Below are 15,587 nucleotides of genomic sequence, written 5' to 3'. Positions count from 1 at the left end.
GTAGAATTTGAGATTAAAGAATTATGAAAGGGTTTGAGATTTTGGCATGTTGTACTCTAATATTTCAAGTGATAATATATTTTTTTCTCTCTGTAGGCAGTAGTTTTGGAGCATTTTCTAATAATCATATGCATCTAAGGATAGGATTAGCAACTGAGTGTAAAGAAAATCCTGAGCAATTGATGAAGGTAAATGTTCAACATTTGAGTTAAAGTATTCATTATTACAGTTGGAAATTTATCTTTCCTTCTTGTACAGGATGATAGTTCACTAATTATACGTTTACTGAAAATTTTAAAATTTAATTATTTTTAAGCAAATAATTTTTGGTTTTATGATTTCCTCTGGAATACAATATAAAACCACTCAAATTTCAATCTTTAAGAATATTAAAAATGATGATTTTAGCCATTCATACTTGGGAATTTAATGTGCATATAGATAAAGCAGTAGAACTATAGTACATGATTAAAAAATGTCTGAGGAAAATAATGAATATTACTCTAGTGTTTATTACCTTTCTTAGGTGTGTACTGTATTCCAGCAGAGACTTTGAACACTCTATAGAAACTTAAGGTATAGAAGATCATATACTAGTATTTTAGAAACAGATAAAAGAAAAACATACTTAAAAAAAATAAGAGTAAAGAAGAGTCCAGCATTTCATTTGGTTAAAACCTCACAAATGTATTTAAGAGAAAGTCTCTTCTATAGATTCACTTCTTGGACTCATTTTTACCTTTCCTTTTATCTATCTCTCTCTCCTTTTACCTAACTCTATTCCTGCTCTCTAAAATGTTTACTATATTAATAATTTGAAAATTACTTATAGGTCTCTTACTCTTTTTGAGTGTTTTACCTTTTGTGAGTGTGTAGTGGTAACATTCAAATTTGATATATTAATTTTAAGTTATCATACCACTATTTCCTTGGAATTAATACCCTACCAATTAGATTATGGTAAAAATATGATTATGCAAACCTGTTGATCAAGATAAGGATCATGTATAATTCAGGTTAAAGTAGAGAATAGTTCTCTTTTTTATCATATTGAATATAATAGCAATCTGTATATGTGAACAATCACTACAGTTAAGAAGGAAGATGTTAGGAAGAAAACAAGCATTAGTAGAAACATTTTGAAATAATTATGAAGATGTTTAATTGAATATTATATATTAATATTAAAGACTGGTTAGAGTTATGAAAAACATAAGGAAGGTAAACTACAGTCTGCTTGCATGGAAAAACATTTTTACTCATCATAAAGAGAAAAATTATCAATGTGCTATCGATTTTTATTCAAGAGAGATTTGGAGTAAATAAAATCCTTGGTATCTGTATATAAATATTTAATATATTATTAAAATGATAGCTTTACTTCTATTTTTGCTTTCTTTAATCATTGGTACTCGTTTAATCTCTTAGATGTTATCTGAAATAGAAAAAGAAGAATTTATGAGAAGTATAACCAATTGTGCCTGTCCTGATTCTGTTCCTGAACTTGATCCCCATGACTTGCCTTTGGATGAACATGTTTTACCAGGTAGACTAAACTGCTCAATAATATTTTTGATAATTTTTATATGATTGTAGTTAGCTAAAAAAATTTAGACAATTTTTTTGACATTTAGAAAAACATGATTATAATGTTTGAAAATTATTACGCCTTTGCTATACTTATTTAGTTACATGGTCTCAGTTTTCTTTATGCCTCCTAAATAACTTAATTTAAATGTATTTGAAAATTTTTCTACATGTACAGCTGATTGCAAAAGATTAACTAACCTGAATTTATTAAGTATTTAATTATGTCCTTTAACTTTTTCTTAACTACATATACACACCCCCTCACACACTCACATATTTTTATATTAAGTTTTGTGGAATATTTTAAGGCAAAAGTTATGTGACTTCTTTATTGAAGTCAGTAGAATTTCCATGTATATTCAAGAATGTATTTTCTTTTTGCATATTATCAATTTGGTAGTATGTTGGTATTTCTTCACTTCAAAATTACTTTTATAATTTAAATTGGATCAGTTTTGACAGATTTGATCTTAGTAATAATGATGTTATTCCTTTTAATGAATGTAGATGGTGCTGATATAAATTTTGGATACTGTGAAGTGGAGGAAAGATGCAGACAATCTTTTGAGGCTTGGCAAGACAAACAGAAAGAACTAGAAGACAAAGAGAATGAAACTCTCAAAGCTCAGAGGGATAGAGAAGAAAAGCAATTTCAAGAAGAAGAAGAAAAGCGATATTGCTGGATGAAACAATTTGAAATTGAAAAGAAGAAATTAGAGAATATTCAGAAGGTACTTTTGTTTGTTTTTGTTTCTTATACATTATTTGAATGGGTAGCTGCTTCTGAAGAATATTGATATTTAGAGTATGATGTGGATTAAGCTTCATTCTATGGCTTTTAATTACTCCAAATAATGGAAACAACTAACTGTGAATTAATAGTACTTAATATGGACTCCTTAATTAGTTTTCATTGAAATTAATTGGAATTTCAGACATTGGATTTGGGGGGACCTGCAGGTCTGTGAAGTTTCAGGGATAATCCTAGGTAGTTTGAAATTTATAACATAAACTGTTGCTTTTTAAAATACCTTTCTAAACGTAGGAAAAGGTAACAGAATTTTCTTGGTCATGCAACACTCTGTGGTTTGGCATAGGACACATTATGTCTGTGCCCCATTCTCATAACTGAGATAATCCTTTGGACTAGAAATTTTTTGATGTGAAGGAGTATTATGTGTGTTTTTTTTCCTGTTGTGTGTTTTCCCCAGTAGGTCTACACAGTCAGGTCACCTTAGTGGCATATTGGTGGATTTGGGATACTATTTGCAGGTTATTGAGATCTTAGAATGTCTGGATCCCAGGAAGGACCAAATTCCTTATTAAAGTTGATTTATATATATTACCCAGAACTTGCTGTTTTGAGTGTTCCATATAAAGAACAATAGCATGTGGTCATTTAGGCAGTTCAGGGTTTTATAGCCTTCCATGTTGAGTAAATTTCATTTCCTAATTATATGGAAAGTGAACAAATTAAAAGCAATTATTAATATTTTAGAACAGTTTTGCCATATCTTTTTCTAATAATGAACTATGAATCTTTGACTTTCCTTTATCTATACTTTCTTTACACAACCCAGAATTATACAGTCCATTTCCAAAATTGGAAGCTTTTTTTTTAAATTCTAGAATAAGATTGAATATAATGTAGATTATTGGAGTAGTATTTGCTGGCTTGTGTGGAAATGCTTCATTGCTATTGAGTATTAGTGATATTTTCAGATGTAGGAAACATCTGATTTTTAAATCCTGTTCAGCTAAGTTGTCATTTTGATTTCTTTTATAACCAAAATTTATGGACTACCTCAAGGGCAAAGCATTCATCTGTGTACTTAGATGTTGCAAAAGAAATCTAACATCTGGGCCCCACACTCAAGTAATTGTATTAATAACTTATTTCTGAAACTAATATGTGATTTATCATAAAATTATGATTTAAGAAAATGTGACATTGGTAGGTTTAATGAATTTCTAAATGTGTGCTTTATTATGCCTTGAGTCTTAAAAGTTTTCCAGTGGGTCTATTCTATAACTTTATGATGGATTCTAAATATATAATTTACTTCCTTTCACTAATGCTTTTGTGAGTTCTTTGTTGGCTGCTTCTTCCATTCCCCAAAACAGCTATCATAAATCTCCTAAGAGTTCCACCCAACTCCTCCCCCCTCATTATTAGCAAATGATCACATCACATTTTTGCATGAATTGCAAACTTATTCTTTCTAATTCATAGCTATTTAGGATAAGCATCTGTACTCATTCTTTTATTTTTATTTTTTTGCCTTCCCTCCTATCTCAGTAAGAAAGGTTTCTTCCTTTTGCCAAAGGTTAGCTTTTCCTTCTCTGCTATATATTCTGTCATTTTTCAACTTACCCTTGCTTTTTCTATGTGCTGAAACACTCCTCTCAATTTACTCCTTTCTTTCTGTTTATAAGCATGTTCAATTTTCTCCCATCCTAAAAACAAAACAAGAAAGATCATGCGATCACCTTTGTTCTTACTTTCACTTGAGATGGTCTTTAGCTCTGCTTATGATAGGCTTCTTAAAGAGTAATTATTTTTGTTATATCCATTTCTTCATCTCTCATCCAATCCTAAACATGCTAGGTTTATTTTGCCATCACCCCATGGAATGAAACTGCTCTTGAGAAAGATAATCAATGACCTCTAAATATTATACTTCACAGGTTCTTTTCAGTTCTTATTTTGGCCTCTATAGCATTTTATGCCAGTAAAATTTTGATTGTTGACCATTTCCCTTTCCATTGACTTCTGTGGGAGCACACTGTCTTGATTCTGTGCTTACATGTTTGGCAATTCCTCCTTGATGTCCATTTTAGACTCACTATTCTCTGTCTGTCCTTGCATGTGGTAATACCATGGATTTCATCCTTTGTCCCTTTCTTTTATTACTTCATATATTTTCTGTCATGAAAATCTCATTTACAGATTGGGCTGTTCAGAATTAAATCTATATTTATAACAAAATTAAGTGGATTATGTATCTGTACTACAGATACTGTACACTCAGAACTTTCTGTGTCTAAAACTGAATGCATTGTTTTTCTTTCTGAATCATACTCTTTCTCTGGTATTCTTCGTTTTGATAACCCACATTATCATCATTAGTCCAAGCTAGAAAAATGAGAGCTATTTTTTACTCTTTCCTCTCTTTTATTACTCTCTTCCTTTTAATTATTTTATCCATATTTCTTACTGCTACTTTGTAGCTCAGATTGTCCTAATGTTTGCCTTTGGCCTTATATTCCTCATGGTCATTTACTGTAGTGCTGCCAGACAACTATTTCTTTAAAAAATATTATTCCCTTACTTAAACCCCATCAAAAGGTCCCATAGCTCATACCAGATTATGTTCAAAGTTTTTTGACTTTCTTTATATCTAGGCAATTGGCAATTTGTAGCAATTTCACATTTACATGGTCTTTGCATCTGTTCTCACTCCTGCCACACTACCTATAGAAGGCTCTCATTGATTCTTACATGCTTATCTCCAGTACTTTTTTCAGTAACTCCAATACTGATCTCTTTATTGTCTCCTTGGTTCTCTTTCGATTTTATCTAATGTAAACTTATGATTTGCCTAAAAACAGCATTGCAATTATTTTCCTGGTTCTATATACTTAAGTGCTGAAAATGTCTGTTTCACCTTTTGAAAACCTAGTCATTGTAAGTAATATCTTTTGCATAAAACTTTTCATGATCTTTTAATTAAAATACCCATTTCTACTGTGATCCTTCATAATTTTTCTTTCATGATAAACATATTATGTTAAATTTGAGGTACTGTGTAAACTTTTGATAGGGCTTCCATATCATAGATAGAGTTTTTGAGGAAGGGGGTTGTATTTTACCAAGTTTTCTTTCTTTGGCAGAGCCTTAACAAAATATGCTAATAAAGAGTTATTGAAAGAAAACCATTACTTACTGAACTGATTCATCATGTTAATCGAATAGTATGATATGAAGAGAAAACAATTTTAATGTAAAACCCATTTTATTAACATTATTATTTGTAATTTTTGCAATGCCTGGCAGTATTTCTAGCCAACACATTTTATTCTATGAATAAACATTCAAATAAATAAAATAACTTTCTCAGGTTGCAAACATCTTTATGTTCTCAGAATGGGAGTCCTGTGTATCATTTATATGACACTTTAGTTTGATATTAAAATTGTTATCCCAGTGCCAAAATATGAAAACTATCAGGTGGTTGTCATCTTTAACCATTGTTTACAAATATATGTTGTGAGAATGAACAAAATATTCTTTGATATTTTAATATAATAATATTTCATTATTACATGTTCAGCAAGAACAGGATAAGATGAATGATGAAATCCATAAAGAAGAGAAAATTTGGAAAGAGAAATTTAAACAGCATGAGGTATCTATTTTTTTATAATAAGCACATTAATCTTTCTTCATTTGAAATAAATTACTGTGTTTGAAATGGGTATTTTAAGTTAATATTGCATAATTGGTATAAGATTCAATTTAATTTTATTAATCATGAGAAACTCTTCTTGAAATAGAATTTCTTGAAAATGAAAATTAACTGATTCATGGACTGTGTCCATGTAAAATTGTAATTTTTAAAATTTCTTTTAAGGTTTGAGGAAAGATACTATTTTTTATTTTTTTATTTTTTTATTTTTTTATTTTTTTTTATTTCAGCTCATCATGGGGGTACATAAGTTTAGGTCATATACATTGTCCATGTCCCGCCCATCCCCCCGAGTCAGAGTCCCAAGCACGTCCGTTCTCATTCTCCAGACAGTGTGCCTGGCACTCATCATGTAGTCATACCTCCATCCCCTCCCCCCCCCACCTCCCCGGGTCTGCACCTTCAAGCATGACCATTCCCCAGAGGGTGTGCAACGCACTCGTCATGTAGGCATACACCCATCCCCTCCCCCCAACCCCCATCCCAGTCTGATATCCAATTGGTATCCTTCCCTGATGTACATTTAGGTGATGATCAGGGAAACCAGTTTTCTGGTGAGTACATGTGATGCTTGTTTTTCCATTCTTTGGATACTTCACTTAGTATAATGGGTTCCAGCTCTCTCCAGGAGAACCAAAGAGATGCCGTATCATCGTTATTTCTTATAGCTGAGTAGTACTCCATGGTATACATATACCACAGTTTACTAATCCATTCGTGGATTGATGGACACTTGGATTGTTTCCACATCTTTGCGATTGTGAATTGTGCTGCTATAAACATTCGGGTACAGGTGTCTTTGTTAAAGAATGACTTTTGTTCTTCTGGGTATATGCCCAATAATGGGATTGCTGGATCGAATGGTAGGTCTACTTGAATCTGTTTAAGGTATCTCCATATTGCTTTCCATAGGGGTTGCACTAGTTTGCATTCCCACCAGCAGTGTATGAGTGTTCCTGTCTCTCCGCATCCACGCCAGCATGTGTTGTTTTGGGATTTTTTGATAAAGGCCATTCTCACTGGAGTTAAGTGGTATCTCATTGTGGTTTTGATTTGCATTTCCCTGATGATTAGGGATGTTGAGCATTTTTTCATACGTTTTTTGGCCATTCTTATGTCTTCTTTTGAAAAATTTCTATTCATGTCCTTTGCCCATTTTTTGATAGGATTGTTTGATTTTTTCTTGCTGATTTTCCTGAGTTCTAAATAGATTCTTGTTATCAGTCTTTTATCTGATGTGTAGTATGCGAAAATTTTTTCCCATTCTGTAGGCTGTCTGTTTATTTTCGTGACTGTTTCTTTGGCTGTGCAGAAGCTTTTTAATTTAATCAGGTCCCATTCGTTTATTTTTGTTGTTGCTGCGATTGCCTTAGGGGTTTTCTTCATAAATTCTTTGCGTAGACCAATGTCTGTAAGAGTCTTTCCTACGTTTTCTTCTAGAATTCTAATCGTTTCCCATTTAAGGTTTAAATCTGTTATCCACCGTAATTTGATTTTTGTGAGAGGTGAAATCTGTGGGTCCTGTTTCAGTCTTCTACATGTGGCTATCCAGTTTTCCCAGCACCATTTATTGAATAGGTCTTGTCCCCAGAGTATGACTCTTGTCCCCAGAGTATGTTTTTGTCTATTGTTCTGGGAAAACACTTAATTTTGAAGTTCTTCTTTAGGACATTAGCTGTTCAGTCATTCCATGTTTTTTATTTGTTTAATGAGCCATATTTTTTATTTGAACACTTACATTTCATTTTTATATAAAGTTATTTTTGTTTGAACTATTTTTTCTTAAAAATTATCCTTATTTAAGGTTTTTTCTAATTTAATCGTTCTCTTTTCTCAGAAATTGGTTCTTGCTATACTCACAATATCAGAGTATCGACTTACAGTATTAAGACTTTAGTTTTAATATTTGTTTTCAATCTATATTTGAGATAATATTTCAATAAATCACATATTTAGTTTATGCTGACTACTAATTATCTTACTTTATTTTAGGAGTTTATTAGAAACTTACATTTACAAATGGAAGAGGAAAGAACAAGATTTAAAGACCTACAGGAAAAAGAAAAAGTGCGTTTGTTAAAACTGGAGCATAATGCAGCTGTAAAAATTCAAGCTAAATATAAAGCATTTATGGCCTGCAAAAAATATGGCCCAATCATAAAAGAACAAGTAGAAAGTAAGAAAAGGAAAGCACAAGAGTGGAAGGAAAAGGAAGCAAAAATACGACAAAAGGAGGAAGAAAAACGAAAAAGATTAGAGGAGGAACAAAGGATAGAAGAAGAGAGAAAAAAGCAGAATGAAGAGGAAAGAAAAAGGAGAGAAAAAGAATATGAACAAAAAAAGAACATCCTGAGACAAGAATTAAGATTAAGAGAAGACAAAAGCCAACAGCTAATAATAATTAGTGCATTAAAGAAGGAAGAATATAATACCAAACATTTAACTGTTGAAGATATTTCAAAGAATAAGGATAATATAGCCAAAAAGCTAGTTGATGAAAATTCAGAGAAGCAGGAAAATGTTCCCGTTTGGCTAGTTGAGGAATCAAACAAGAGAGAAAATGTAGATAGACAGCTTGCATTCAAAGAATCAGTAGAAGTACAATTAAAAGTCTCTGTATCAAACCAAGCAATTCTGGCAGATTTTAAAATAGAAGAAAAAAATGAAAACATAGCAAAAAAACAATGTTCAGAAAAATTGGTCAAGCAAGAAAGAAAATATGAAAATACAGACCAAAACCATGATTTGGGACACCCAGATCTAAAACAAAATATGAAAGAACAGTTTCAGCTGCAAGAATTAAAGTCTCAAATACACAAAGAGGAAACCATGGAACATGCCATAAATGAGAATGTGGGACAAGAAATCCAAATAATATTAGGACATCACCAAGAAATCAATGAGGTGAAAAACAATGAAGCACAGAAAATAATCAAAGATAATCAGCAGGAGAAGGTACAAAAAATAGAAAAAAAAGAGGTACAAGAACAGAATGGATCATTATATAAAGAGAATAATACCTTACTTATTTCAATGAAACCAGAACTACTCCCACTAAAATCAGAAAATGTTGAAGATATAGGAGAAAATGTAGTACTACAAGAAAAAGAAATAAATTTAAAATCCAAAGAAATTGAGGAGAACCCAACAGACAACGCTCTGAATAGTGACATTGTGATTTTTAACACTACGAATGCCATGATAAATAAAGAAGGCAAAAGAAACAAGCAAGATTATATTTTAGGTGGACATGCTTCTTGTGAAGACCTAGATGGCTGTAATTCAAAAAGCTCCATGGTTTCTAAAGAAGTAAACTCTCTTAAATCTGAGATTAAGGAAATCGTAGAAGAATGCCATGAAAACAGAACTGAACATGAAAATACCATGACTTGCTCTGTACCAGCATCAATACTTCTATCTTCTATCGAAGAAAAGAGAACTTCTTGGATAAAATCGTTTAAACCTTGGTGTGAAATTTTCAAGCAACATCAACAAAAGAAAATTGTTAAAAGAAAGAGACCTGTGAAACGCCCACCCGACATGATGCCCCCTTTGAATACACTGGAAATTCTTCAGTGTGGCCCTTGGAATACTTTACAGCAGGTATTTCTAATTTTATAATACTTTTTCATATTTAATTACAACTCTCTAAAATGTAACTTTTCAAATATTAGTAGAAGGAATATTTTGTACACATGAGTGCTGTCTCTTAATGGATGAAATTACTAATGAAATATTGCCCCGTTTGGGAGAGGCTGTATTTTAAAATTCTCAACAAAAATTATTCAGAGCATCTTCTCTCTAAATGAAACACCATACAAAGTTTTGACTTATATTTTTTAATGTCTTGAAGCCCATGTTCAAGGGCCCTACAGCCATTATTAGCCATCTAAGAGTGGACGCATATGGGAATTTAGGGTTGGAATTAAACTGGGAAACTACTAATTTAACGTCAGTTAGAAGTTTGCTTTAGACTTGGGCCACCGCGCCACCCAGTGGCTCCTTTTAGAAGGAAGTGTATTTGTAATGACTACTGCTGTGAAAGAAGGCTTTACAGAAGGGAAGACCCAAGAATTCCTATATAAAAACATAATTATTTAGTCATGTGGTATATAAAGGTGGTGTACATTTAGCCTAAAATTTATAATAATTTTCATCAAATGCTACTAATTTTCTAAGGTTATGGAGATCATAGTTTCGACCCAAATTAAGACACAATATAACAAATATGTAGGAAAACAGGGAAAAAAATTTAAATAGTGTAATACTAGAAAGGATTTATGATCAAAATACATATATCTATCTAAGGCCTGAAAGTCAAATGTGTTCAATAAAGTTTAGGTAGTTTCTTGATGTAGACAGATGCCTAGGAAAAGAAACATTCATAATAACAGATATGCATTTTTTTTATTCACTCAACAAGTATCCATCTGTCCAATATGATTTGTCACTATTTATTGGCAAACCAAAGGAACAAAAATAAAATGCAGTCTTTGGCCTTATGGAGCTTAAACAAATAAATATGCAGATAAATACATTATTATGAATCTTGATAATTGCTATAAATAAGATTTCAGGGTATTCTATGAAAAGATAACAAAATAGTGGTGTTTAGAAGAGACCTCTGGGCCATGAAAGAGCAATATAAGGAATGAAAACTAGGAAATACAGTTTGAGCTATCCTCTGTTTCAGCGGTCCCCAGCCTTTTTGGCACCAGGCACTGGTTTCATGGAAGAAAATTTTTGCAGAGCTCAAGCAGTGATTGGAGCAGCTGTAAATACAGATGAAGCTTAGCTCGTTTTCCTGCTGCTCACCTCCTGCTGTGAGGCCCAGTTCCTAAATTTCATGGAAGACAGTTTTTCCATGGACAGGGGCAGGGGTGGGGGGGCAGAGCTCAGGCAATAATGCACAGCCTAGTTCCTAATAGGCCACAGCCTAGGGGGTTGTGGACCACAGCTCCATTTCCTAGGGAATGTATTTGCCATATTCATCAGGTCTGTAGAGCTACATATAAAATCTCTCATCTGCTCTTCCCTTATTTTTTTTCTTGGGCTATGTTATCTCTGGAATCATTCTTTTTGTACTTTTCTTTCCCTAAGATAATTGCTACAGGCTTTCCAATGTGATGACATTAGCAATTATTTAATTTTCCTTATCAATATCTGTTAGAGCTGGGCATGAGTGACAGCTTCATGCTGACAATGTACTTGTTTCAAAATTAAAACTGAAGTTAGAGAAACAGTAGTGCTCTTCCCTTTCATTGTAGATCTGTTCTGTCCACTGAGGAGAGCACTGAGGGAGTTAAGATGGGTGAACCTTTTTTTCTTTGGCATTTCTTCTCCTGCTCACTCTCTGTTCCCTTTTTGGAACTCTTGTCACTTTCTATAATATGAGGATTAACTCTCTTTCTTTTACTTCTTAGAGCAGGACCTGGAAAAGTAATGTGATATAGACCACCTAAGGATTTGTTAACATTTTGATTCTGATTCGATAGGTCTGGTGATAGACCCAATGTTCTGCATTCTTACAGTGCTCCGAAATGCGGTTGGGAAGACACGTGAATTACCTGAAATTATTTTTTACCTGTTTTGTTTAAGCCATTAATTATACCTCAGACTCAGTCTTTTTGCAGCTGATTTGTAAACAGTTTTATTTCTCCGTGTTGAACATATTTGAGATTGGGACACTGAACAAATGTTCTGTAAAAAGTAAAAAAATACAGTTGTTGCTTTCATAACTTTCATAATTACAGTTTACTATAGATGACTGACACTGTTTAGGCTGACCTCAGAATAACTGAGAGGGAAATCTCAAGTATATAGCTCTTTTAGGTCATTTTATATACAATGAGCTGTCAAGGATTTGGGAAAATTTAGATGATTAAATGGAAAATTAATTTGTGTTCTTTTATTAAAATATTATATAATAGATGATTCATAAATTCTATAGGTGGAACAGTTCATTCTCAAGTCATGAGATCCTGAAAATATAAATTTTTAAAAATATTTTTATATTTTTCTTTATAAAGGAAAGAATGCTATAAATATATTTGAGTTTTGCCACATTTTAGAGCAGTTTATTTATTTACTTAAGAAACATTTAGCCAACACCCACTATGCTCCAGGTGCTGTGTTTCAAACTGATCATACAGTGATTAACACATATTCTATATTGACCTTAATTTTTGAAGCATAAAGCAGTTTTTTGTATGTGATTATTATCATGCATGTATGAATAATTGATATAAAAATTCATTTTGATCTTATATGTTTGGAAAAACCTAGGGTAGAATAGAGAATACATTGCTATACCATAGGGATTGTTTTAACATGTTCTGTAAAAAGGAGGAAGAAATACCATGAAACTCCTCCTATTCAAAAGTAAATACCACTAACAAGGATACTGCAGCAGTTGTTCCTCCTGTACTATAATAAAATTAAACTACAGAAATTGCCACATCAGGAATAACTAGAACTTAATTGTGCTTATATAGTTGATTAAAAGCAGCATGTTATTAAATCAGGCCGAATAGTATAAATTATAACATCAAGTAGCATTTGTTACTATATAGCTGTAATTGTCAAATTTTCAATTTTTAAGTGCTTGTTTCTACATAGTATTTTCATTTTTTTAGTATAGAGCCAATTTTCCATTTATAGAATTTTGTATCTGTGTACAGATTAAATGGACAATATAGAAGTTAACTTCGCACTAATGAGTAAATATATTTTCTTCCTGGAAAATTTTGTAATGTAAATTTATTTCGAAATTGCTGTGAGATTGAGATGATTGAGATGATTGAGAATGTCTAAAATAATTGTGAAGTTAGAAACTCTTATTTACCTGAAATTTAAAAAATATCAATTATTGCTTTTGCTACATAAAGGAGTAGACTATTATCTTCTTTATATCACCATGAACATATGGTCTCCCATTTACTTACATAAATATGTAAATTTAAAACTTTTAGTTTCATTTAATGCACAGAAAACGTTCAATACAAAGAGGAGTTATTCCACTTTAAAATTTTACACTTTTCTAGTGTTTTTGAAACAATAATGCTTTAAATTTTAATAGAATATTTTTGTAATTTCTGTTTTAACTATGATATACACTAGGCACTTCCTATAAAGCCAATGATTTTAAAATGAGGGTATTAAATACATGGGAAACCTGGCCTAAAGATTTCTAATGTGTTTACATGAAGGTATTCTTTCTATTAATATAAAGTGATTTAACATGTATATTAATATTTATTTCAGTTCATGGCCTCAATTATAATAAAGAACCAATATATTATTACATTTTTCCTCTGCAATTTTATTTAGATGAAAACTCTTGATTTTAATTAGTGGATTGCTTTTCTAATCTCTGTGAAAATATTTCTATCTGACATAATCTTGTAGAACTCTAAGTATAGTCCTGCTATGAAGTTGAATACACTCTTTGATATTGAATTTTCTTTAGTTAAAAAGGCTGAAATCAAGAAGATAGAAAAGTTACTTAAGAAAAAAGATTTGTAGAAAGATATGTGAAGTATTTAGTCCACAGGAATATCTCAGAAATATTATAAATGTGTGGATTTTGAAATGTTTTAAAATAAAGAAAAAATACTATTCATGATTTGCTATTCCACACATTCTGTGTGTTCTGGGTATATTATTCAGCAGTAAGGTATGATTCAGACATTTATAATACAGAAAACTTGTAATAGGATGTTATTTGTATTACATGGTTTAATTATAATTACATGGTTCTACTTAGGTTCTGTAATATCTCTTCTCAGTCAAGGTTTCTTCTTTTCTTGGAAGATAGCTGAACTATTCTATTTGAAGCATGGTAGGATGGACACAAAATCTATTCCTTGACCTTTGTGGTACCTGATACTATCCAGGGATCCCTAAAATACTGTTAAATACAGATCATAAACATTTATGTAGAATAATCCTCAAAATAATGCCAAGTGCATGAAAAACAAAACGAATTTGGAGCCAATACATGATTATTTTATTGCTTTTATGTACTTTACTTTTGAACTTGAATTGGTCATGCATGATTGCAATATTTTATCTTTCTATGCAGGGAACAAAAGAGACAAGAGAGCTTAACTAAAACTGAGTTGTTAATAAATGTGGGTTTTAACATAGTGTTACTTTTCTAGATGAATTTTCTGAACAATTTTGCAAGGCTAATATAGATTATATTCAGTTTTGTTAAGTAACATTATCCACCCCCATTTTATTGATTCTCTAGGTTACAACAGTTATATTACAAGATTTACCAGGTTGTAGTCTCTCTACACTGGCAGAGTGTGTGAATCTTCAGTTTCTATCACTTCAGCGCTGTGGATTAACATCTTTGCATAGCCTGATTGACTGCAAAAATCTTAAGTACATTGATGTACAGGTATGTCCTCTGTTCTACTGTTATTCATCTTATAATAAAATATAAAATGGATTCATCTTCATGTTTTAGAAATAATAATTTTGAAGAAACAGTTACTAGAATAACTCATAACTCAGGGTCTAAAGAGATCAAGGGCCTAAATTTTTGAGAACCAGAGAGGGAAGCTGATTGGTTGGTATGACCTGGAAATTACTTATCCCTTTTTGTAGATGATCTGGTTGCTGTTTTTCATAATTTTTGCTGCACAACAAATGACTTTATTACTTAGTAGCTTAAAACAACCACCATCTTATTTGCGCATGTTCCTGTGGGCCATGAATTGAGACCAAACTTGGCTGGGCATTTCTTCTATTATATATTGTGTTGAGTGGGTCTCTTACATAATTGCAATCAGATGGAAGGTAGGGCTAGAATGTCCAGAATCACTTCTCTTAAACATCTGGTGCTTGGCAGGAATGTCTGGAACATTGGAATCTTTCATGGCTATCTTGGGCTTCTTTCCAGGTGTCCTGGATCCCAAGAGTGAGTGTTCCTAAAAGACAACTTCCAATATGCAAGTGCTTAGCAAGCATCTGCTTGCATCTGTTAGATAATGTTTTATTGGCTAAGCCCTGAGTTCGTGTGGGAGGAGACTGTGTGGGTGTGTGAATATTAGGTTGTGAGGTTTACTGGGGGCCACCAAAGTCACAGTTTATCACAGTCTACCCTCTGGATCCCAATGATTCATGTCCTTCCCACACACAAAAGGCAGTCATGTCCCTAAAACCCCAAAGTCTCGTCAACTTACTGCATCAGCCTCAGGCTTGAAGCACAGGATCTTCTCATCTAAATCAGATCCAGAAGGAGATGAGGCTTGTCAGCTGTGTCCACTGAGGTGGCGTCCTCTCAACTCAGATATCTGTAATGTAAAATTAAAAGTTATCTAATCCCACCCTACCCATACAGTGATGAGACAGGGCTTGGTGAGCTATAGTAGTAATTCTCATTCCAAATGGGAGAAACAAGAATGACAATAAATATACTGTTTATTTAAATTCTTGAAAAGAATTTGTTACATTGTCCTCTGTATTTTCTATATTTTAAATGAATATTAATAAATATATTAAAAATTAATTGTTTAT

At 32.2% G+C, this 15,587-nt stretch overlaps 1 protein-coding gene across 3 annotated transcripts in view; it reads left to right on the top strand.

Annotated features, from left to right (window-relative positions):
* Positions 1 to 15,587, top strand: part of LRRIQ1 (leucine rich repeats and IQ motif containing 1) — a 175,616-nt gene that overhangs the window by 9,416 nt on the left and 150,613 nt on the right. For all 3 annotated transcript variants that reach the window (XM_045553288.1, XM_045553289.1, XM_045553291.1), the window contains exons 4-9: positions 97 to 188; positions 1,429 to 1,546; positions 2,098 to 2,321; positions 5,925 to 5,999; positions 8,052 to 9,662; positions 14,314 to 14,466. In XM_045553288.1, coding sequence (XP_045409244.1) covers positions 97 to 188; positions 1,429 to 1,546; positions 2,098 to 2,321; positions 5,925 to 5,999; positions 8,052 to 9,662; positions 14,314 to 14,466 — 2,273 coding nt within the window. The remainder of the gene's footprint in view (positions 1 to 96; positions 189 to 1,428; positions 1,547 to 2,097; positions 2,322 to 5,924; positions 6,000 to 8,051; positions 9,663 to 14,313; positions 14,467 to 15,587) is intronic.

Source organism: Lemur catta, chromosome 6, assembly GCF_020740605.2.
Source record: "Lemur catta isolate mLemCat1 chromosome 6, mLemCat1.pri, whole genome shotgun sequence".
NCBI lineage: Eukaryota > Metazoa > Chordata > Mammalia > Primates > Lemuridae > Lemur > Lemur catta.
The sequence above is the reverse complement of the archived record's forward strand: the minus strand, read 5'-3'. Positions and strand labels throughout refer to the sequence as shown.